Below are 24,520 nucleotides of genomic sequence, written 5' to 3' on the forward strand. Positions count from 1 at the left end.
TTATGGCATGCCCACAGATCTACATTGATCTCGGCTGTGTGTGTGTGTGTGTGTGTGTGTGTGTGTGTGTGTGTGTGTGTGTGTGTGTGTGTGTGTGTGCGGGGGAGAGGCTAGCTCGGCAGGAATCCATTAACACAGCCCTCTCCCCTCCCCGTGCAATAAGAGGAAACAGCTGAGTTGCCTCTCACACACACGCAGACGCACAAACACACACACACACACAAAAAGTGACGGCAGGGCAGGTTCATGCGCTTTTCACTATTGCAGTGAACATGCCAGAGCAACATCCTGGAGAGGTAGATTCCCAGATACACAGCAGGTCAGGGGAGCTGAGAGCAAAGATGATCTTCTCAGTGTGTGTGTGTGTGTGTGTGTGTGTGTGTGTGTGTGTAAGAGAGAGTGAGAGAGAGAGAGAGAGAGAGAGAGAGAGAGAGAGAGAGAGAGAGGACAGGTGACCCTCTGTGTGTGTGCATTTATGTTTGGTCACAGACGCAAATAACTTGACTTCCCCATTTACAGTAACACCACCACACGCACGGTACGCGCTAGTCTAACACACACTGAAAGCTCTACTTCAGCGGGCACTGAATGGGAAAACTGAGCCAGATGCCCAGGGGCATAGAGCAGAGGTGCCACAGTTGGGGCGGACGCTCGTCAGCTACAGTGTAATTCTGAGTTGCAGGGGGACACACAGGGAAGGGGGGGCAGAGAGAGAGAGACAGAGAGAGAGAGAGACAGAGAGAGAGAGAGAACTGTAAGCCTGGTACTCCTCAAGTTGAAAGAAAAACCCTTCAGTTTAGGAGGAGTCCCCCTCTTCCGCCCCACTAACTCCTTCCAGGTCCCCCTTTGTGAACTTAGCTTATGCAGAACACCACAATATACACATACGGTCCGTCACATTACAAGGGAGGAGGAGCCCGCCACCAGACAGTGGCTACATCTGCACCAGAGGCCCCCTGGGAGGCTACTAGACAGCAGGGGGCGCTACGACCAGCACCAGGCAGAGCCTTACTAAAGAGAGAGGAAGGGAAGGGAGTAACCAGTGCTATTAATGAGCTGGAGAGGCAGGGGGAAAGGAACGCGGCACCCTTGTCCATGTGCCCTGAGCTAGTAAGCGTGTGTGTGTGTGTGTGTGTGTGTGTGTGTGTGTGTGTGTGGTGTGAGGAGGGCATAAGGCCCAGAGAGAGAGAGAGAGAGGCTTCATTAGAGAGGACCCACCCACCAGCAAGGCAGTCAGTAGAGATAGGGGCCTGTCCACAGGGTTCAGTGTGAGCAAGAGGGGGGTAGAGGGGGACAGCTTTTGCCTTCTAAACAAGAGGCTCTAAAAATGACGAGAAACGGTCTGTGTGTGTGTGTTCAGTTCTCAGCGACACGGGCCTGCGCAGGCGCTGGAGGTCCTACAGGGGCTGCAGGCATCCCATCATGCTGTGCAGGCGGAGGTCCGGGGTCTGAGGGGAGAGACGAGATGTCAGGGACAAAGAACTACCTGAATGCATACTTACTCACATACTTAAAGACACACACACAAACAGTGAGACTACTCACATTCAGAAAACAAATGCAAAAGCCACACGTTACAACACATACATGCGTGTGGACGTGCACCCCTCCAAGATAAGACCACGATGGCCTATTTGGATGTGTGACAGTTTGACTCACAAATAAACACAATTAAGTAACATTTTGCAGGACAGAAACATGATTTAAATGCGATGGCTTACAGTTCTATCTGTGTAAAAGGCTAAATCATCCATACTGCACCATATTTCTATAACCGCAAGATTAACGCTTGGTAACTACAGGGGGTTCGAATGCAGACATACACTGAAGCATGATTTAGCCCAGCGGTATTCTACCTAAAATAAAACATTTGTAAAGAAACAATCATGATATGTTGTAAAATACTGGCGTTTTGGGAGGTGCACTGAATGTTACTTTCGTCCCGCATGTCTGTTACCCTCGGCCTGATGATGAGGGGCAAATGCCATATTGCGGTTGTTCCGCTGTTGCTCAATTATACCTAAACGGTTTTATCCAGGTCTGTAACTGTGTTGAACGATATCTTTGTATATTGCATTGGATTAAAAACTGTTACTTGTGTCCCGGTCATCGCCCCCCCACCGCAGACTGTATGCACTATATGATTTTGAATGTATAATATAAGAAATTATCCGAAACGTTAAGCGATAAAATATGAATACTACAATTCGATGAAAATAAATAAAGGAAATAAATAAGGTCCTAATATTCTTTAAAATCATGTTTCCTGTCTATGTTGCGTCGGTCATTCTTAAACCTTTCAAGGTTTGTTTAATTGTATAATAGTAATGCATATGTTTAAGTTCTGACTGTGCTCCTGGATTTAAGTTGGGGGTACAGATTCTCCTTGAAAAAATTTTTCCTGCCATCACAGCTGTAAAGAACATCCTTATGATGATGATGGGTGTGGCCTCTTACACATGCCGTTGGGGGCTCCTGGGTGTCGAGGGCCCATCATGGGGGGCATGCTGCCCGGGGGCGGTCCGCCAGGGGGTGGGCCAGGCATCATGCGACCTGGCATCGGCGGGCCTGGGCCTACCATTGGTCCTGCACAAAAGGAGACAGCAAAATTGGCCAATCAGATACAAATGCTGCCAGAGAGCCTAGCAGGTGTTAAGGTTAGAATGATGGGTGGAGCTAAGGTTGATGGCTGAACATGTCCATATATGGCAAAAGGCTTGAGAGAATGAGTCTCAGTGCTCCACTTCAGGAAGACACATGCATGAACACACACACACGCATGCACACACACACACACACACACACACACACACACACACACAGACACACAGACACACACACACACACACACTTCTGAATTAAACACAGGGTCCTGGGGACAGAGTGCTCATTCATTATAGAGCGTGTGTTAAAAAGCCACAACAGAGCTGCTCCCTGCCTAGGTCAAATCTGTACATGTGCACACACTACAGGCAGCCATGACTTATAAGACCATACTTCCTCTTGCTAGGGTAATGATGCACTGGCACAAGGTATCCAGATTTACCTCAATGCATATACCCCTTTAAATGTATGTCACCACTCCCTGACATTACATCATTGAACATCCCTGCTTGGTCTAGGGGGGGTTCACGCCTAGAGACAACTTCAATTGTTATTAGCACTTTAGAAAAACAACTGAATTGAAACCCACCCCAACAATAAGCCACACCATGTTTTTAATACACCTCTCTCACCCCGGCATACATCCCCATTCATACACACACACACACACACACAGGGTTTTTTCAGACAGGCTTTTCCTCCTACACCTTGACGATGCTCACCTGTCTGGGCTGGGTGGTGTGGTCCCATCTGGTGGTGCATGGGCGGGAAGCCTGCTGGGCCCGCCGGATGGCCAGGTCCTCCAGGGTTGCCAGGGTGGCCAGGGTGCATGCCTGGCATGGGCCCGTGGGAAGTGGGTCCGTGGGTAGCCAGCGGAGCATGGGGGCCGTGTGGGGGAGGCCCACTGTGGTGGCTTCCAGCGCCGGCAGTGGCGTTCTGGGCTGCAGCGGCAGCTGCGGCTGCCTGCTGCTCCATCTGCTGGCGGGCCTTCATCTCGGCGTACTTCAGCTGCTCCATGTGGAAGGCCTGTCGCTCTGTCAACAGCTGCTGCCGCTGAAGCTCCAGCTGAGAGAGAGAGAGAGAGAGAGAGAGAGAGAGAGAGATGTCAGAGTTTCTGCCATTGCTGCCATGTTAACCAGCTGCTGAGTGAGGGACTGCATGATCGCGTCTTAACGATGATACTGATAACGGCATGATAACGTCTTAACGAGGATACCGATAACTGCATGATCGCGTCTTCTCCCTGCTCCAGGTAGCCTGAAGCTCTATGGTAAAAGGACTCAAGGGGACTGAGAGCCCAAATGGGTCTCCTTTGGCACAGACAGGAGGGATAGTTATGTGCCAAGAAATTAAGGCTTGTGAAGTGAACACACAGGAAGACAAATAAACTCATGCAGTGGCAAGACCACACCAGGCATTTCCTCAACAACTTTATCATGGCCCCCAGAATGCACTCAAGGTTAAAAAGAGGACATCATTCCCTGAGGATCGTACAGAGTCTCAACACGGGTGTGTGTGCGTTTGTAAGATAAACAGATGGCTGAAGGAACAGTCTGGTTAAAAATTATAAAAAAGAACAGAAGGCAAAAATGTGGGGAATATTAAATACTGCACAGGGTTATATAAAGCCCGATTCTTCATGCACCATTTACAGCTGGTAAACTGGGTTACTATCTACAGGGCTGGCACATATCTCCACTGCTCAAGCACATTTGTTGCAGCCGCATAGGTTAGTAAGTGCATCACACACAAACGCCCATTCAATACCTCCATCATTTTCTTAAGATGTGAGTGTGTGAATGTGAATTTCCTTGTGAGATGTATGCCTGTGTGTGTGTGTGTGTGTGTGTGTGTGTGTGTGTGTGGTCTTGCTGGGCAAAACATGGCTTCAGCACTTGTAAAAAAGATAAGGGTCACTGAGGTAAAAACAATGGAAAATGTGATATTTTGTAAAAAAAAAAAAAGACAGTATTGAGGCTGACCTTATACTGAACTTAAACGAGGCTCAACAACAGCAACACTCCCGTCTGCTGTTTGACTATGCATTACTACTGGGCGATGACACAGCGGATGGCAGCCTGTTACAGCAGCTCCTTCTTTCACAGTTTTTTTTTTTTTTTTTTTACAAACCGCTAGATTGTGCTTTTTTTCTCCAAGTTTTAGTTGAGTTAGTTTAAGGAACTGCGGAGACGTGGGCGGGGGATGAGAGCCGGTGAAGGCGAGAGAGGCACAGGAGACTAAAACCCTGCCTTCCATCGATAGTCATGAGGAGATAGTCACGTGAGATTGCTGACCAACAACATGGATGAACTCACAGCATTGATGAGCAGTCAAGTGTGTGGGTGTCGGGGGTGCAGTTTGTTGTGCTTCACGGAGACATGGATGAACATACTGGACTGTTCAGTTGACCCAGCCAGCTTCGCACTAGTGCGAGCAGACGGGGGACAACATAGCTGTAAGACAGAAAGGGGGAGGTCTAGATGTCTTTGTTCCCTCTAAATGGTGACCTGGGCCTGTAACGGTGAAGGAAAGGCTCTGTACTCCAGACATAGAGCTTCTGGCTGTGGGACTAAACCTACACTATCTGCCTCGGGAGTTCTCACACGTCGTTGTTGTCTACACCACCCACTGTCAGTGATAGCTGCGTGCGCCTCTGACGTCATCCACTCCACCGCCTTGGGATTACAGACACAGCACCCTAGTGCCTTCAGGAGAATCAACAGGGATTCCAACCATATCTGCTTCTCCAAAACGCTTACTAACTTCACTCAAACAGTGTGTGAAATGCAAAAAAAGGAGACTAAAATCTTGGACTTGCTATATGCCAATGTGAAAGAGGCCATCCTTGAAGTGCACATACACAATAAACTAAACTGGATGGAGTAGACAGTTCTTTCTTGGGAGGCTCAGGTCCTTCAACATCTGTAGCAGTCTACTGTAGATGTTGTACCAGTCTGTGGTAGCCAGCACAGGGGATTAATAAAACATTCTATAACCTTGCTTTGAGCTACACCTTATCAAAGCTTTACATCCGTTTAAATGGTAAATGGATTGCATTTATATAGCGCTTTTCTAGTCATACAGCATTCAAACCCCTTTATAGATGAATGCTTCAGACATCTACCCATTCATACATCGTTGGCAGAGGCTCCTATCTAAGTTGCCAACCTGCGCATTGGGTCTTCGGAAACCTCTCCCATCCCCTCTATGATGAGATTTGGAGCACCTTTAGCCACGGGCTCATCTCCCCCATGTGCAAGACCGAGTGATTCAGGTGCTTTCTTCGTGTCGACAGCAATCAGGTTAAAATATACAGACACTTTGGACACTTAAATCACTTAAAAGTTAACAAGTTAAATCACTATACGATCTTCATTTGCCTTTCTGTTGCTGTTAACACCCAAATTTCCCCGCCAGAGGATCAATAAAATCTTCTCACTTGAAACTAGACCTTAACAAAGCCTTGCATTCGTCTAGCATAATTCAAGAGTCACAGCCATATATGGTGTGAGGTAGGGGGAGGAGCAGACAGTACCTTTGCGTGGATTAGGTTGGGTGACATGCCTGAACTTGTCTCGGCTTAAAAATACGCAAATTCGCGCCACACATCTCAGCCTCATACCTGTGTGTGTGTGTGTGTGTGTGTGTGTGTGTGTGTGTGTGTGTGTGTGTGTGTTGAAGGGTGATCAGGGAAGAGGACTTGCAATTATTTACTAAGACCTCCACCCTCGGTTGTGTATAAGATTGTAAGCGTAACTTCTCAGGAAAAGTTGTGTTGACGGAGTTTCTGGGGTTCTGCATCTCCTTTAGGTGTGTGTGTGTGTGTGTGTGTGTGGTTATATACACTCACAGCTTCTTTCTCGCGGTCCATGATGGTCTCCAGCTCCTCGAAGTGTCTGAGCTTGATCTCCAGCTTCTTCATCTGCGTCTCCACCAGTAGGGCCACCAGAGACTTGATCTTCCTCTCCTCAACGGCAGCCAGGTGCTACAGGACACACAGGGGTCAGACAGGGTCATGTCACTGACTGGGACCAGTCTCTCGTCTGCACAGCAGTCAGCGTCTTAGATCTGTCACTTTGTCTAATACTAATATTTCTCCCAAAACAGTTTTCAGACATTTAATTTGCAGTAATGTCTTTATCACGAACCAAGTGGAAGACTGGAAATGTGCCATGTTTTTAAGCTTGTAGTGTCATGTGAGAGAGGGAGAGAGAGACAGAGATCGAGAGAGAGAATGTGAAGGAGAGAGAGAGAGAGAGAGCACAACGAAAGAGACAGGAGACGATACAGACTAGAGTAGAGAGCACAGAGACCAGGCAGCTTTGAGAGGAGAGACTTGGAAATGAAGCAGAAGAGGAAAGATACAGAAACAGTGAGCGGAGAGAACAGTTGGAGGGTGGAGTGGAGTAGAGTGAGTGGGTGGGTGGCTGACCTTGGCCTTGGTGGCAGCAGAGGCGAGGGCGGCAGCAGCGGCCGTGGCGATGTTTCCTTCCCCGACGTCCAGCTCCACCTTCTTCTTCCGGGCTTCGTCCTGCTCCTCCTCTACCTCCTTCCCCTCCTCCGGGGTCTCCATCGCCTCCTCCTTGTCTTTCTCTGAAAAGTCACCACATCACAGTCAATATGGTCACTCACATGTAATGGTGCGGGCGTAAAAAGGTGAAAAGCTGGTTTAAGCCATGCAGGCAGTTTCTGATTGACACAGTTGCACCATGCTACTGCCGCTCATCAGACCCTTCCTCTTGCTATTACTCTCAGAGTAGTCATTTGGAGAGCTGAAAGATCTGAGAAACACTAAAAGCACACCAAAGTTCCACTCGGAGGTCATCAAAGACCACAGACCTTTCTAAAATCATCAGGAAACATCTAGAGCAAAGGCTGAACAATTGTTCTAGAAGCCTTGAACAGACCGAGGCCTAAACAGTCGCCCATTGTGTGTCTGACAGAGAGCTGGGGGACTGATTGCAGTTAATCCCTGCTGGGCTCTCCTCCATGTGTGTGTGCGGATTTGGCTGTGCTGGCGCGCCGTACCTCTGCTCTTCTCCTCTCCTCCATCGCTCTCCTCCTCCTCTCGCTCGGCCGGCTCGGTCACCTCGCTCTTCACCTTGTCTCCCTCGACCGGGCGCTCGGTGGACTCGCTCGGCTTCTCAGACTCCTCCTTGGACTCCGCCTGGGACTGCGGGACAAGAGAGAAACAAGTGAGACACAGGTGAGACAAACCTTGGGTGGAGACGGCTGAGCGCAATTAAGACACTTTGATGTGTTGACCAGGTCTGATTTGTCTCCTGTAAAAATCAGGTTTGGGGGGGAGGGGGGGGTTTATTCAAAGGGACTACACTGGATTTTATGAGCAAAGCTGAACGTCATATATTGTCCTTTCCCACTGGGTTTCAGATGAGGAGTGGTCATTAGTAGTGACACGTGGCTTAGCAATCAGTGGCAGTGTGCTCTTTCTCCTAAACTAAGATATTGCCAAGCAACCTGGAGGGAAAATAAAGATGTATAACTTAGACAGGAGGACTTTGACAATTCAGGCTAATTTACTCTGTACTATTTTCCAAACCATCTGTCCTTGAACACTTAATGACAGTGGAACACTAAAGAGGAATGATGGGGGCAGGTAGATAACTACACATAGTGGGAGAGGTGACTTCAGAAACCAAACAGAGGCACACTAGAGTGTGACCCCTAAGCAGAATGTGACCTCTACAGTGACCGCTGGCACTCACCTTGTCGGGCTGCTGGGAGTCTGAGGAGTCTGTGTCCATTTTCTCTGACTCACTGACATCTGCAACACAAGGCAACAGAGCTGCCGTCAGAGAAAAAAGGAGAAAAAAAAGCCCACTCAATGAGAAACATTAACAGAACGCAGGAAGAGGAAAGTGGTGGAAACTAATGGAGTGGGGGTGTTGGTGTAGGCTAATGCTGTTTTCACTGTTTCACCAAAGTGCTGTGAGCATTAACCCGACACTAAAACACAGAACGGGCAGAAACACACCCGCGGGGCCAGTCTACTTAGCGGTCAGTCAATAGGCTTTCCCCACCTCGGCAGCCCTGACAGAGAGGCAGTCTGAACAAGCACTGGAGGACACCACCGGAGAATGGGCGTTGTGTGTGTGTGTGTGTGTGTGTGTGTGTGTGTGTGTGTGTGTAAGTAAGGCTGATTCATGTTCGGCAGGGCCGGGGAGGATCTACGAGGTGGGTAACAAGGACTGGCCTTGCGGTGATAAACTAGAGGAGGAGAGGCTGGCCGGCAAGCGGCGGAGGGAAGTGACCCAGCACAAAGCGGACCCATATTTAATACGCCTGCTCCGCACGGATCAACGCTGGACATTACAGGAGGGGAGGACAGGGTGTTCTGAACACAGGCTAGGTGCAGATTAGTGCGTGCACGTGTGTGTGTGTGTGTGTGTGTGTGTGTGTGTGTGTGTGTGTGTGTGTGCAGAAGTTGGAGTCTGGTACTGTTAAAAATGGTATTTGACTTCCAACAACTACTTTTCTGCAACAAACCTCAATGTAGCTGTTAAAGTTAAAAGGACGATAACAGTGTTCAACAGAAAACTAGACAGAAATGATCAAACTGGTTCCAGATTTTATGATGGGATGGTGTGTAAGGACTTTCATGCACACTCTAGACACCTTTTTCAGTAGTACCAAGACTGGGATACTGGTATTCTCAAGAAGAGTATCATTAGGATAATGATATGTGCACCCACACATGGTACTTTATACACTGTGGGAAACTCAATGGAGTAAATATTTCCTTTACTCTGTAAAGCTCTTTAACGGCTGCAACTGGGAGGACTGTTTTGGGAATTATTGGCTTGAGTGTGTGTGTGTTTCAGTGAGACAGAATTTTGCTGAGACATGAGGCCATGCCATGTCAGCGTGCTGACAGCAAGGGGCGATGATGCCAGCTCTGGTGTGATGTTCACAGGCATGGGGACCAAGCAGTGCGCGTGTGTGTGTGTGTGTGTGTGTGTGTGTGTGTGTGTGTGTGTGTGTGGTGTGCGCGCGTGTGTGTGTGTGCGTGTGCAGCAGACTACAAATGTCAAGCCTTGGCAGCTGACTACATTAACCTTTGAACCAGGGCAGTGAAAGTTCAGAGGTTGATGTGAGGCTCTGTGTGAGTGTGTATATTTTTATTTGTATGTCTGTCAATAAGCAGAGATGTGTGTGTGCTTTTAGCTTTAGTGTTTGTGTGTACAACTGCTTTGAGCAAAAGCAAGCGAGTATGTTTTAGCTTTTTGTGTGTGTGTGTGTGTGTGTGTGTGTGTGTGTGTATTGAGTGGCAGTGTGCATCTACTCTGAGCCTGCAGTGTGGCACACTGAGCTCACACTCGACTGACCCACTTTCAGCGCCCCCCCCCCCCCCCCCCCCCCCCACCCCATCTGCTGCTGCTTCACTAATCTGTGCGTTGCCACGGCAGCCAGCCACACACACACGCCTCTCGGCTGCCCCTCTCCGAGCAGATCCTCCATGAGCCACAGCATCCATGATGTTGGATGTGGATGTGCAGCTGCAACAATGCCGTTGCACATACCGTCTGCACACCAGCGGCGTCATATTCACATCAACATCAGCTGTCAGTCACGCTCCTCTCCATCAGTCAGACAGACGCTCATCAACCCAGTGAGACGCTCAGAATGATGCAGTAGCGTGGAGAGCAATGCTGCTTCAAGAGGTTCGTCAGGAGATGAGTTTTGGTATGAACAGCGGGTGCTTCCAACAAAAACGACCTATCTGCCCAGAGAGTCTCTTTTCCACTTAATATATACACTGAAATAAAATGAATACTAACAAAAAACAACCCAGGTCAATATTAGGAGAAAAGCTGTTCCCTCTTCAGGCACAGTTAAATGCACATGGGACCTACACATGCTTTAGGGATGGGGCAGTTAGCAGACCTGCAAACCAGCAGACAGGCTGAGGCGGCGACTGCAGCCTCCACCCCTGACTGCATCTCTATCTTCGACTGGGGCTCAGATAATCACTGCACAGCTGCTGCCCTCTGCTGGACAACAGGGGCACTGCAGAAGTTGAATATCAGAATGCTACTGCTTCATTTGCACTGGGTGAAGCGTTTGGAGTGATTTTCAGGGGTTAAAGCAAAAAAAAATCCTGAGCCTGAACTTTTTTGTGTGTGTGGGAGCGGGGGTATTGTCCCGTGGCATGGACACATTTGCAAAAAAAACAAACAAACAGACATTTAGAAATGAATGATTGCAGATTATGGTGAGACTTTTGAAAACTGCAATCCCAAGAAAGGTCAGCAATAGTACTCCACCTCACTACAATATGGTACTAACACATGTAGCATTTACGATTTCTTTTGATATCAAGTTTAGCTGCTAAGCTTTGTCCTTGAAAGGTTACAAGATGACCTACAATCAGAAGGTGACATGTTATAAAGGTATGTCAGTGGAAGAAGATTTGATTTGTAACCATTAATTGAGGATATATGAAAAAGGACAGCGATTTACTTTTTAAAACTGTTGCAACAGTGAACTGTAGATAATAATGTAGTTTTATATTGCCAACATTTCCATAATTACTTTGATCAAAAGAAATAAATCGTAAATTAAATACTAGGAAATGAATAGAAAATATATCAATAAAATAAATAACAAACAAAACATTAAAATGTTACAAGAACTGGTAACTAATGTTGGGAAATAAATACAAAACAGGACTTTGTCCATGTACTTGTTTGTGGCTTCGTCGACATTTAAGGAAAACATGCCGTTTTTTTTTTTTTAGCTCTTCCGAAATACGTCTTTTAAACTCTGGTGTTATGCCGTGTGTGTTAAAATAGCGGCATGCTGATTGGATATTGACAGTTAACACACAGAAACACACGTCACACACACGGTCAGTTATTGATGCCGGTACATCAGCTGAGGATGTTGCTCCCGGTAAAGGCGTTGTGTGTTGGAGAGCTAGTTGCATATATTAGCTTTCTCGAGCACAAAGTACAGAAGCAAGCACCTGCTTCTCTTAACTTCTTACACCAGCTACCAAAAGGCTTACTGTCCTTCCCTTCCCATCTCTTCTATCCATGCCCAGCGCCATTTATTTTCATGAACTTACTTTCCATCCTACTCTCCTTTGGTGTGATGTCTCTCTACTCGGCAGCTACGCTAGGCAGAGCTGTAGAGAAAAGTCTGAAGCACATTTTCCCAAGACCCGCCCCAATCTACTTCTGATTGGCTAATAATGTTATTTTGAGAGCGGGAGAGTTGTGCTCCTTTCATTTCATTGGCAGACGAACTCATAAACTCGAAAGTGATGGTGATGATATCGAGACGTGTTTTTTTTTTTTTTTTTAATATAAGATTTTTTTTCGCAGCCAAACGCCGCACGCCGGAAATCCGGCACGGTGCCGGAATACTTTAATCCCTGTGATTTGTTTGTATTGTATTTGATCTGGATGTTTCAAAGATGTTTGCCTTTTTGCTAGTAATTTACATAAAGCAAGTTGCATGGCTGAACTTAACTGTACATAGTTGAACTGCAATTCAAGTAGACTGTATGGGTGTGCATGTGTGTTTTGAAACCACTAAATGTGTGCACGTGTGTGTACCTGGCTTCTCTGGCTCCTCGGGGGCAGTACCAGCGATGCCACTGCTCTCCAGGCCGAAGGAGGGGTCCACCTTGCCTGTGTTACGGGCAGCCTCCTGCACCTTCTTCACATGGGCCTCCACCAGCTCAGCAGGCACCTCCTCACGCACACGAGAAAACTCCTCTGCAGGGAGACATGGAGGAGAGACACATGGAGAGAGCAAGAGCAAGGGAGAGGGATGGAGAGATAAAGGAGGGCAGAGGGAGAAAGGTAAGAAAAAGGGGAACAGAGAAGAGAAACATACAAGTTAAAGCCAAAGTGGTACTAAATTGTGTAACCTAGGGAGAAAATAAGAGAAAGGTCTGGGATATAGGCATATTTTGTGTAGAAATCAACGTGAAGAAAACTCAACTCAAACACCCCTGGTACACACACACTCTCTCTCTCTCTCTTCCTCTCTCTTACCCAGGGCTGCTTTGGCTGCGGCAGCCGCCACGCGAGGGTCTACCACAGAGGCCAGGAAAGCGACGGTGCTCATTACGGGGTTTCCGGACTGGCTGAAGGGCACGGGCTGGTAGGCCAGGGGCCCCATCGTGGCCTCGGTGCTCTCCAGGAACGGGTCCTCGATGGGCAGACGCAGGAAGTGCAGGATGCACTCGTCTTGTGTGCGGCTGCCGATGTGCTCCGACACCTTGTTCCAGTCATCCTTGTACATCTCCAGAGCCTAAGAGGAGGGGGGGGGGGATAGAAGGGACATAGAGAGAGGGGTGGAGAGAGAGAGAGAGGTGAAGAGAAGGGAGAATGAAAAAAAGAGAAGAAAAAGTTGTAAGAGAGATCACAGAAGACAAACTCAAAAGTGAAAATCTTCTCCTTTGTGGTAAACATGTCTGCCATGTCGCTCGCGCGCGTCTGATTTAAATTTAGTTGTGTTACAGAACCATGAACACTCACCTCCAACAGGAGCAGAGTCTCCTGTTCAGTCCACTCCCTGCCAGCCGCCTTGCTTGGCTACAAGGTGGGGGAAAAAATCAATCACAAATCAATAAAATCAATCAGTCATTATTAAACCTCAGGGTAGAGGAAAACATTGTCAGGAAGAGGCAGAGAAAACTATAGACCTAAGGGAAAAAGAAAAAACACCTTTCCTATAGATTAACACAATGTGGACACATTCCTCTCAGACACCGTGATTAAGCACTGGGAGGTGAGAGGTGTGTTCACTACTGCAGAAACTAGTCTATGGTGGAGACGCCTGTGCGACGCTTTTGTGTACACTGGAATGCTTATATGCAGTTTATTAGCACTTTCTTAGAATAATGTTTACTTTTACTCTTAATTATAGTTACCAGATTTGCCAATGACAAAAAATGACATTTCTACAATGGCTGAAACCCAAATTATGGCCTCTGACCTTGGTGTTCTTCTTGGAATACATGTTGTCCGGAGGCCGAAATTCTGCAGGTCAATGCCTTGTCTTTAGGCTTATCTGGGAAGCTCATCATCTGCTGGGCAGACGGCACCTACAAAAAAACACACACACACACACCACACACACACACACACACACACACACACACACACACACACACACACACACACACACACACACCACACACACACACACAGGATCTGTGATTCAAGGACTTACAAGTATCAAGGCAAGCTTTTAATTAAACAAATTAACATTCAATGGAACATGCAACTGCTAGTTACAAACAAACACACACACTTAGAAGAGAAAAGTGTTCTGGGAAGGTAAGTAATCTAAACCAATAAGTAAACACGCCAACACTGAATACTTTGACTCTGATGAGTGCACACATTACGCTCTATAACGGCTTGCATTTCCAGCACTCACCTGTTGGGGGCGGTGGTGCAGAGGCACCAGGCCTGAGGGGGTGTCAGCCAGCACGTTGAAGTGGGGGGGTCGGGGGTGGGCCCATGGCAGTGGCCGGCTCTCTGCGTCCACTTGGTAGTTGATCAGTCCCCACTGCTCCAGGAAGGCATGGACCCTGAAATCAACCAATAAGACACGAGAGTTGACTCACCATGTTTATGCTCAGCTGATGCTCCAGACCAATCAGATATACAGATCACTCATCAGGTTTGCATTAGCTGATGCTTTTAAGCAACCCCTCTGCATTTTGGCATGCTCACACACAACCATGTCTACGGACCGGACTAAGAAAGCCACTACATCTAAAGAGTGCTTTTACTCCTCTGTACATATCTGGCTGGGATCTGAATCCCTGGCCTAGGTTACACTGGTGCAACACTGCATCAGGACACCACAGCTCCACCTCACATGGTTTCCTGACCACAAGCACTGAGGCAAGGGATGAGACTCCACACGTCTTTATCCACTGGCAGAGGAGCCAACACACCTGTGAGCTCACACATACTAACATGAGGCAGGAGAGATCTCTCCTCTGATAAGGAGGGGACAGACAGACAGACAGACCTTAAACTACTGATGTTTCTGCAGCAGAAGTCATGCATGTTTAATTTGCACTGAAACATCACCACTTGGTATTTGTTGGGCTCTGGACAGATTCTTAGTGGTGGCACATTTCTTTTTCAGAGTTCTCCCAAGGATCCTCAGGAGCCATTACCTTCGAAGACTGAAGTCATGTAGTCTTAGAGTGCTAGTCTCAGATGGCGTTCACACGACAATGGTGAAAACTGAGTTTTTGTGAAAACCTTCCACACGACAACAGCGTTTCAGGTTTTAAAACGCATATTTTTCAAGCCCTTAATAGCCCTTTGATAGTGATCCTGTTTAGTTGTAGGCTATAACTTGCAGCATAGGTTATGCAAAAAATGGTATTTTAAAAAGTGACAGCTTTTTCAGTCGTTTTTGTGTTTCCATACGGAAACAAATGTGCTCTCAAAATTCTGTTGTGTGATCGTGAAACGCAACAGAAAAATGTTGTTTCAAGACACTTTGTTATTGTGTGGAGGACATTTCAGATAGTTTGAAAAAAATCGCAGTACATTCTTGTGAAAGAGTCGTGTAGCGCGAATTGAACCACGAGTAATCGCCAACTACTGGCGAGGATATCAGGCAGGTTTACATTTTTTCTAAAGTAGCCTTAGTTGGCTAAACAAAGTTAGCTGGTGTCTTTTCCAAACATCACCGTTGTACAGCATGTGGAATAATAGACTGGGAAACCCCCTGCCAAAGACAGTGATCCTCGCCGCAGACAGATTTGCAATATGTATGCTGTGACCAGCACTTTACTGCCAGCGAATAAAAAGCTGTGTAGTCCATTTAAGAGAGAAATGTTTACCCCTTCTATCCTCAACACTACTTCCCTGTGGTTTCAGGCTCCATAATCTCAGACCACAGGGTTGACATGCCCGTCCAATACTCTAGCACCACCAGAGGGAGGATGATCTCACCTCATGACCGCACACACGTCTCCTGTGAGGTTGCGACGGCAGGAGGTGGAGGTGAGGTACTCCTGCGGGTTCAGGCGGTAAGTGTCAATCATGAAGTTACGGTACGCCAGGTATCTGAAGGAAAAAGGCAGAACCACAATGGAGGTTAAACTCAAGTCTCGTAACTGAGGGTGGACCTGTTAGGGAAGCTTCACACTAACAAAATGAACACGTTTTGCATCACAGATGTGTGAGTAGTAGAAACCTTATTGTGTTCGTGTGTGTGAGTGTGGTGTGTGTGTGTGTGAGAGAGAGACCATGGCATTGGGGACTCACATCTCTGGAGTTTTGGATCTGTTTTTGCCGTTGAAGAACTCTGGCAGAGCCCTGCGCTCAATCTCATGGATGCTGTGGAGACAAGACATGGAACAGTTAGGACAAAACCACCCCTGCTCTGCACGACACCACACTCCAGGTCACAGATAATGTAATGTATCGTTACCTTGTTATATCTAATGTATATCTTGTACAATCTATATATTATTCGGCATATCATGTGCGAAATGTCACATGGAACCTGTTTTCACACTTACTCCCTTCTCAGGAACTGAATATAGACAGGGTAACTAAGACTTCCTTCTACATAGTTCAGCTACGAGACACACAGACAGACAGACACACACAGTCCCTCACCAGTTGTAGTCAAACCAGGCAGCGTAGCTGGGGATGATGATGTGGTGGGTCTGCTCGGTCACGTTGTCCTCGCCAGAGTCCACCAGGCGGTTCACCTCAGCCTTGCTTTGCTCATCATCATCCTGTGAGGAGAGGTGGGCTCCTTAGCTCATCAGGGAATCATCCTCCCAGACAATAGCTCACAAAGTACCCAACTCTTCCCACGCATCACTGTTTCACCAACACAAGCCCACTACGCCGAACATTCCTGCATCCAGGGGGGATGTAGTCCATGCATGTTGTCTTGTGACAGCTATGCTCATTTATAAATACACTTAATGAGATCACCTGTGGACAGTTAGAAATGTGATGCTGCTTTTTACCTTGCCACCAGAAACCACAGAACCATCCTCTTGCTCATCTGAAAGTTATTGACAAAAATGAAGGAGATTTTGAAAGATGCATTAATACGGTATTAATGCATTCACATCAGTGGCTTATTTTACAAATGATGCCAGAGGCAGAAAAAGGAAATTACAGATCACTCCTCATAAATGCGCACACACACACACACACACACACACACACACACACACACACACAAAGAGACAGACAGACAGACACAACACAACCTACCCAAATCAGCCACAGTTCCTCCCTTCACAGGAGTACTTTCATTGTCCTTCTTCTGGTTGACTGCAAAGACCAATCCAGAGTAGTGCACAGGTGCGCGAGAGAGAGGAGGCCAGCAAAGGACAGGATATGGAACAAGCAATTATTTCACATGCATCAACATAGGCCCCTGCCAACCCTTCAGAAAGCAACAGTCCGTTGATTACTCGGAGAAACGAAATGTCTGTCTGAGTAATATGGGACAGCACCAAAGGGACGTTCAAAGCAGCTACTTTTGGATGAACACTTCTAAATAGAAGACTATAGTACACTGAGGACATGTATTTCTCAAGCCAACAAGCTGATGATTGGCTGTCTTGTTGGTGGATTTCTAAAAATAAACCGAGGTCCTGAAATTACAGATCTTTTCTGAAGGGAGTTTTTTCTTTTCTTCCTACAAACATAGTATAATTGGCAGTTGACCAGTGAAATTTTCAAGTATAAAACCTAGCTGATAAACCATGGACCATGGAATGCATACACACACCAAATGGGTTTTTTAGAGTCAGAGCTTGAGTTGCTAAACTATGACCAAAATGTTCCTGCCCTGCAGGAGCCTGTAAAGGTCAAACTAGTGCTGTCAAAATGAACATGTTTTGATTAATTTGAAATATTTAACGTGCAAAACATTTTTTGATTAATTTGAAATATTTAACGTGCAAAAAAAAAAAAAGACCTTTGTGGAATGCACTTAAACTTACAACTAACCCAACGCTCTAACTACCGTCCTGCTGATCTGTCATCTTCTCTGCATCTTCATCTCAATTCCTATTTTAAAATAAAAGTTCCTTCCCATTTTACGTACTACACACATGAAAAATATTAATTACGCAATTAAATCACAGCAAATTGTGTGATTATTATTTATTTACTTTAAATCGGTTGACAGCACTCGTCACAACTAAAACTAAATCTTTTAGATTAGATTAGATTGTCAAATCTTGACAATCTCAATGTGACTACAACAGAATTTTGAATCCTGATTAGCACCAAATCTCTGCCTACTGCTGGTGTCCACCACTAGCTGACTCTTTACATCACCACTGCGGCTGAGCTGGCATAGCCAGTTTGAACAAGCTGGGTGGGAGGCTGGTGTGAGGGCAGGGCTGACTGCTACTGACCGCTCTTGGGCAGTGAGATCTCCTCCATTCCAGGCACGGGCGACGGATCCTCCATGTCCTTGGTAAGGTCGTCGTCCTGCTCGTCATCATCGCGATGCCCACGGCGCTTCCAGTGCAGTCCCGGGTTCCTTTTAGAGGTAGACAAGCACAATTCAGAGACGGACACCTTACAACCAGCCTAAACTCAACACGGATGCATACATAACAAATGTGTACAATAACAAACAATAACCCACAAGCAACAATAACACGCTTTAATGTCAAGACCTCCACTCAAACTGCTCAACTGAGGCCCACAAATAAACACCCCATCATTAGATACTGCTGTGATGTGCGTTGAGGTGAACACTCCATCATTAGATTCTGCTATGGTGTGTTTTGAGGTGTTAAGCAGAGGGGTGCTGACTCTCACCCCTTCTTTCCGCCTTTCTTGCGGGATTCGACAGGGGTGCTGGGTGGGGACGGGGAGCGCCTTCTCTTCTTGCCTCCGGCCATGGACTTGCGGTCCTTGCGATCGGGTGTACGGGAAGACTGATCAGAAGCGTGGGGGTGAAGGATGAGAGAAAGAGCGAGAGAATGAGAGGATGGAACGGCTCCTACGCTTGGCAGGGAGGCAAGGAGAGGGAGGGGAGGGCGGGCCAACGGGTGGAAGGATGAGGGGAGGAGAGGAGGATGCAAGGTGGCGGAGGGGGTGGAAGAAAAGAGGAGCTTGAAAGGATGGGTGAAAAAAGATGACTGCAAAAACAACTACACCACAGCTTGAGACTGTCTCTCTCTCTCTCTCTCTCTCTCTCTCTCTCTCTCTCTCTCTCTCTCTCTCTCTCTCTCTCTCTCTCTCTCTCTCTCTCTCTCTCTCTCTCTCTCTCTCTCTCTCTCTCTCTCTCTCTCTCTCTCTCTCTCTCTCTCTCTCTCTCTCTCTCACACACATACACATACACATACACATACACGCTCACCCTCACTCGGATGCATGTACGCTTACAAACACATACACCCTCTCTCAGATGCACGTGAGCTCACAAGCATACACAGCGTTAAGTCAAGCCAAAAAGTGCGCCTTTCAGCAGAAAGCACTGAGTAGTTGGCTGACTGAGCAGTTCCTATTGAAAGGGTAGGAAAAAGAAAACACACACACAAACACACACCACTACACAGCTGCATTTTGTTCCTACCTCCTCCTCGCGAGGGAAGATGCGCTGGCGGAAATTCACAGGCTTCTTGTTCTCATCCACCTCATAGTCTTCCTCGTTCATCCACTCGTTGAATGCGTCCATGTCCAGGACCCATTTGGCATGCACCTGGGTAGGTGCAGAGAAAGGGAGGGAAGGAGAGAGAGGTTATGGGGGTGAAACAGGGCATCTGGGGAGAGGCAGCATCGATGCTGCCTTCAAAAACGACTGTCACAGGAAAGATTTGAAGTTATCTTACTGAACAGGAAAAGACAGTACAACCGTTTTCGGACGACACTTGATGCCCTGCTGTCCAGTTAGACAGCATTTTAGCCCGTTTCGAACACACCGCAAGTGTTGAGTCTTACAGTGATTAACACACACTTCCTCCTCACCTTCCAGGGCTTTTCAGAGCTGGGTGGGTCCTCCACGTCTGCTTCCACATCACTGGTAGACACCCAGGTGTCATAGCTGCGGCACACAAACCATAAGGATTAATTTCAGCGCAGAGAGTTTCAAACAGAGAGTGGCATTTTCCTAAGTCTCAGTTCTTGCGGTCACACTTTATCAAAACTTCCCTTATACAGCCTTACTCAATAAAGAGAAACAAGGAAGAGAAAAAAATTAACCTCTCCCAATTGTAGGCAAATTAGCACAATGAAGAAAATGTTTCAGTGCTGTAGATAACATACTTTTATGTTGATTTGATTCACATCATACATAAGACACAGAATCAAAGTGCACCTAGAAGGCATCCATACACGTCATGTTGAGCTATGCATGAGCAGGACCCGTTTTCCCGTTATGACGAAAAGCATTTTCTTAAGCGTTTATCTCTGTGTAGGGAATTTATTTGTGTGACCTAAACCGAACCACCAAACACGTGCAGACTGTAGAGGCCCTTATCTGACAGGTTCACTTCAATTTTCTGTATGCATATAGCACTACAGACAACAAACATGACCAAACCTGAGGCAAAATCCCCAAGACGCAAGTCTATTAGCAACTATCCCAGCATCAAGTAAGGAAACCCCTGAACTGCTGTTAACAAATCTCACCTGTCCGGGTAGAAGCCCCAATGTATGAGCACCTGCTTGTCCTTGCGCATAACAGGACGCAGCCACTCATCTGAAAGACATTTTACACACACGCATACACGTTACATACTCCTATCTCCACACTAGCCATGATGATGGATACAAGCAGTTGCATAAAGCAACCTATTCTAGGAACTACAGAGCCAGACTTTGTGCAATGTCAGGAAAACATTCATTCAACATGTGGTGTGGATTTCATGTCCTCAGATGAAACCTCAATAAGATATCAAAATGAGATGGGTACACCGCAGAAATTGCATTATGCTTAGGGTCTGGATGTTTCAGCCTGAATAGCATGTCCCTCGACGTCTTCAAGTTAAGAGCTTGATCAGGGTGTGCTTTTTTAAATGATTAACCAATTAACAGAAAGGTAACAAAGTGGCCAAACAATGGCATTGGTTGAAAGTTTTTCAATGAACACAAGCTTCGAATTTTGGGATTGTATTCAAGGTTAACGCTAGCCTGTCACGTTAATGTAGAGCAGAGAACCGCAACCGTTGCACCCCTAGCTTTGTTGATCGTTTCATATATTCACATGAAAGGCCCACCTTCCTCTTGCTGTGATGGGGACGGGTGGATGATGTGGGTGGCTTTGGACTTCTCCTCAGTGATGGTTCCCTAAAAAAAAGAAAAAAACAGAGCAAGTAAATAACCAAAACAACAACAGAAACTAATAAGAAGGTATGGGTGCAGGTCATTCAAATCACTTAGATAACAACTACTTCCATTACAGTGAACTAACAAGTAAATGAGACTCTCAACAAAAGCTAGTGACAGCACATGACACAGGAGGATCACACCCAAGATGCTCGATTAAAAAGACATGGCTGAATAAAATCATACATTTCACTATTGTTCCTCACCATAGCTGGGAACAAAATACACAATGTCTCAACTGTAAACACACAGTGTGTCAGCTTCTACGGCAGACTAAATGTCTAATGTTTAACCTGAAGAGACAACTACATTATCTAAAATAGTGCAAACATGCAGCACAGGGATGTTCATAATGGCTTAGTAGTTGCTTATACCTGATGTCTTTTAATGATGTCCTTCAGTTTGCTGGCTTGTTTTTGCTCCAGGTCAGACGAAAGATACACAATTGGGCGGGTCAGGCAGTTATTCTGAAAGCAAAATGACATTTTATTGCTAGAAATCCTTCTCTCTTGATGAAGGGACATTTCACTGCCCTCGGTCCAGCAAGCAAAACCAATCCTCAAATGAAAACACCAAGACCACAATGTGTGTTCATCATTACCTGGACAAGGGTCTTCTCGACATTCATGAACAGCTCTACATTCCTGTCCATTCTGGAAGGGTTCTGGAGGTCAAACCTTCGCCTATAGTCGGGCACAGAGCAGCATGGTTAAAAGTAGAAAACTAGTTTTAGGGCACACTTCAAAATCAACATCTGCATCCCTCTTTTCTCCCAAATTCGCCCTGACTCACCATCCCTGTTCGCTCTTGTATTTGTAGGCAGACCCCAGGATGTGACACAGGGCACCCCCTGCCTTGAATTCAAGGAAGATTTTTGCCTGAATGGACAACAGAAAAACAAACCACGGTTGAGTAGTGCATAAACAACAATCCCTTTGCTTTATGTGAAGAGATGCATCATATACACACACAAGCGATTTTTTTGTGTGCTGCAGGCTGTTGGCATTGCCATGTCAACTGATAAACGCGCATTGAGTACAAAGCTTACCAGGTTTTACAGCAAGTTTTCAAAAAGTTGCAAAAAACTGTTAAAATGCTGAGAAAGAAGAGGGGCTCACGGGCAGTTTGGTGAGGGCTGGGTTGTTCACTCTTCGGCCAAAGGCATCCTCCTGGAACTGCAACAGCTGTATGACCAGCCCAGCCAGGGACTTGCTAGAAGGGTTGTCAGTCTGGACATACTACACACCAGAGTTGAGAGGACATAGGAAAAAACATCATAACTGGTGATTAACTGAAAAACACAGTTTGCTAACCAATATCGTCTAATAGTCAAACTTAATGAATCACTAGTTAAATGATTCTACACCAATGATGGGTCAGCATTTTACGAGATTAGCATTTTAAAGTAACAGAGCCGTTGGGGAAGGTTCTCCCACCATCGTTAGAAAAGCACTATAACAAATGTATGGGGACTGGTCTTCTAACGTGGATGGACAGACTTGATACTAGTTGCCTTTGTTTGAACGTCTTAATAGATACGGATATAGCCATAACTACCTGTCACCAGAGATCACGTCCCATGGACAACATTCTACAATCGTTAACCCAACTTGTATCTCTCCGATGAATGAAAGCACAGAGTGACTGGGCTGGTAGTAAAGACGCAGACCAGAGCTAGCGTTCTACAATAGTTCCTATTATTCAGTCCCATGATCTGCAAGACGTTAGCTAGCGGTGTGCTAACGGAACAGGGTCATGTATACAACTAAACATTTTTCAAACATTATTTGGTTTCTCTGGTCCTATAACCGCCATGCAATTAGTATCCGTATGAATTATGTGGATTAACTAACGCAACCGATTTAGCTCCATAACGCTGCAGGAGGACAATATGAAAGGGACTTGTCTCCACAATCTAACGTTATTCTTTAGCTTGCTACCCAGTGCTAGCTCGTCGGCTAAGACAGCTAGCAATGCATGCTTCTCATTCTCTCAACCACATTTAGGTTATCTTCTAAACAATTATAAGCTATGTAAAGGAACAAACTGCACTACAGTAACCGCCACACCGTTATAGTCTAAGTGAGCGAGTAGGCTTTCAGTCGAACACCGATTTCCCCTTTCTTTCTGCAACCCGCCAGAACGCTGCACAACCGTTAGCTGAAGTTTGCAGCTAGCCTGCTAGCTAAGCAAGTAACGTTATCAAAACATTAGCTTGCAAGCTAGCTGATAAATATTACTAGATAGCATGTCTGGCATATACTTTGGCAATTAGCAAGAGTAACCTACCAAGCTTCCAATGCTTCATGTCAATTACTGTGCAAAAGCAAACCACTTCGCTTAAGCACAAAACTTTCATAACAAAGTTGCTAACATTAACTGAACACAAATTTCTATTGTGTGATGGTAGCAGGCGCGGGCCTTTCGATCAATGGAGGTTAAACAAGCTAGCATTCTAGCTAGCACCAAAGGATGGCCAACCTTTTTGTAGTGCTTCCCGATCCACTGGCGCACACTCTCCAATTGATTAATAGTTTCTGAATTCTCCCAATATTTTGAAGAAGGCCCTCCATCTTTCTTCCTCCCGACCGAGGTTCCTGAGCCACTTTGACCGGTTGCTGGTCCTCCTGAACCAGTTCCTCCCGCTGCAGTCGCCGCTGTCGCCATTGTTTCTTGTTTGGTGCCACTCTCGTCCACCGCGACACACACCACACAAGTTTAAAAATGAAACTGCGCAGCCGCGGATTTGGGTAAGGCGGACTGTGCTCAGAAACAATCTCGCGATACGTTGTACAAGGACGTGATCTATACAGGTTTGTAATGATCGGCATACGAATTATTATGTTTATGCTTAGCCTGTGTAACGGAGTTTCACTGAATTCCCCCACTGTAAAGTTATATTTTCCCTTTTAACACCATGCAACTTATGTCTGCATTCACATTACGTCTGGGGGGACAGTAGCAGGGGGCCAAGGGGTATGGGTTTGTTCCCACCCCACTTATGCCTCTTTTGCTATACTGTCTATACCAGGGGTTCTCAATTAGAAACCCAAAAGGTCCACTCGCCAAATTTCCAATCAGTCCAGGGTCCGGAACAGTGGCGGTCAAAATCCAAAAACATAACTCCAACAAAAACGTTCAAACTATGCAGACAAGATGATGTGGTCTGGCCTTATTTGTGTGAAAGGTGACACTTTTTTTGTGGTTTAAACTTGGGCATAAAAGGTGTGAAGGCCAGGCGGAGGCACTGATGTAAGTGTTCATTAGTGAGTGTGCTCCTGTATTTGTTTTTCACCATATTCATCGTTGAAAAGGCAGACTCACAACAGTATGTTGAGGTATGCACGCTCTTGTTGTGTGGCTGATCTAACTATTACACTGCATGTTGCTTGGTATTGCGGATGGTTTCTTTTTCTGCCCCTTACCTCAGAGTTCTGCGGGTATTTTTGTTCGAAGTGTGCATGCTTTGTTTCATAGTGACGTTTCACGTTACCACTTTTGACAAGGGCAACCGTCTCGTTGCAGATTAAACACATCGGTTTTGTGCTCCCCACAGGCAGCACAAATGCATACTTGTCAGTCCACTC

The 24,520-nt window shown here is 46.3% G+C and overlaps 1 protein-coding gene across 1 annotated transcript; it reads right to left on the reverse strand.

The window, feature by feature from the left end:
* Positions 1–403: 403 nt before the first annotated feature.
* Positions 404–23,664, reverse strand: smarcc1a (SWI/SNF related, matrix associated, actin dependent regulator of chromatin, subfamily c, member 1a). The gene is given in 30 exon segments (XM_031575922.1): positions 404–1,448; positions 2,458–2,586; positions 3,327–3,669; positions 6,455–6,589; positions 7,037–7,197; positions 7,633–7,777; positions 8,331–8,389; positions 12,186–12,347; positions 12,630–12,888; positions 13,116–13,172; positions 13,576–13,601; positions 13,604–13,633; positions 13,636–13,684; positions 14,023–14,176; positions 15,567–15,680; positions 15,882–15,953; positions 16,239–16,360; positions 16,601–16,638; positions 16,854–16,913; positions 18,011–18,138; positions 18,423–18,541; positions 19,183–19,308; positions 19,575–19,650; positions 20,238–20,307; positions 20,825–20,894; positions 21,308–21,400; positions 21,535–21,616; positions 21,726–21,811; positions 22,052–22,171; positions 23,415–23,664. Coding segments are annotated over 30 exon segments (3,363 nt in total). The 5' UTR covers positions 23,601–23,664; the 3' UTR covers positions 404–1,356.
* Between the last annotated feature and the right edge of the window lie 856 nt (positions 23,665–24,520).

The sequence above is a fragment of the Clupea harengus genome, chromosome 11 (genome assembly GCF_900700415.2).
Source record: "Clupea harengus chromosome 11, Ch_v2.0.2, whole genome shotgun sequence".
Lineage (NCBI taxonomy): Eukaryota > Metazoa > Chordata > Actinopteri > Clupeiformes > Clupeidae > Clupea > Clupea harengus.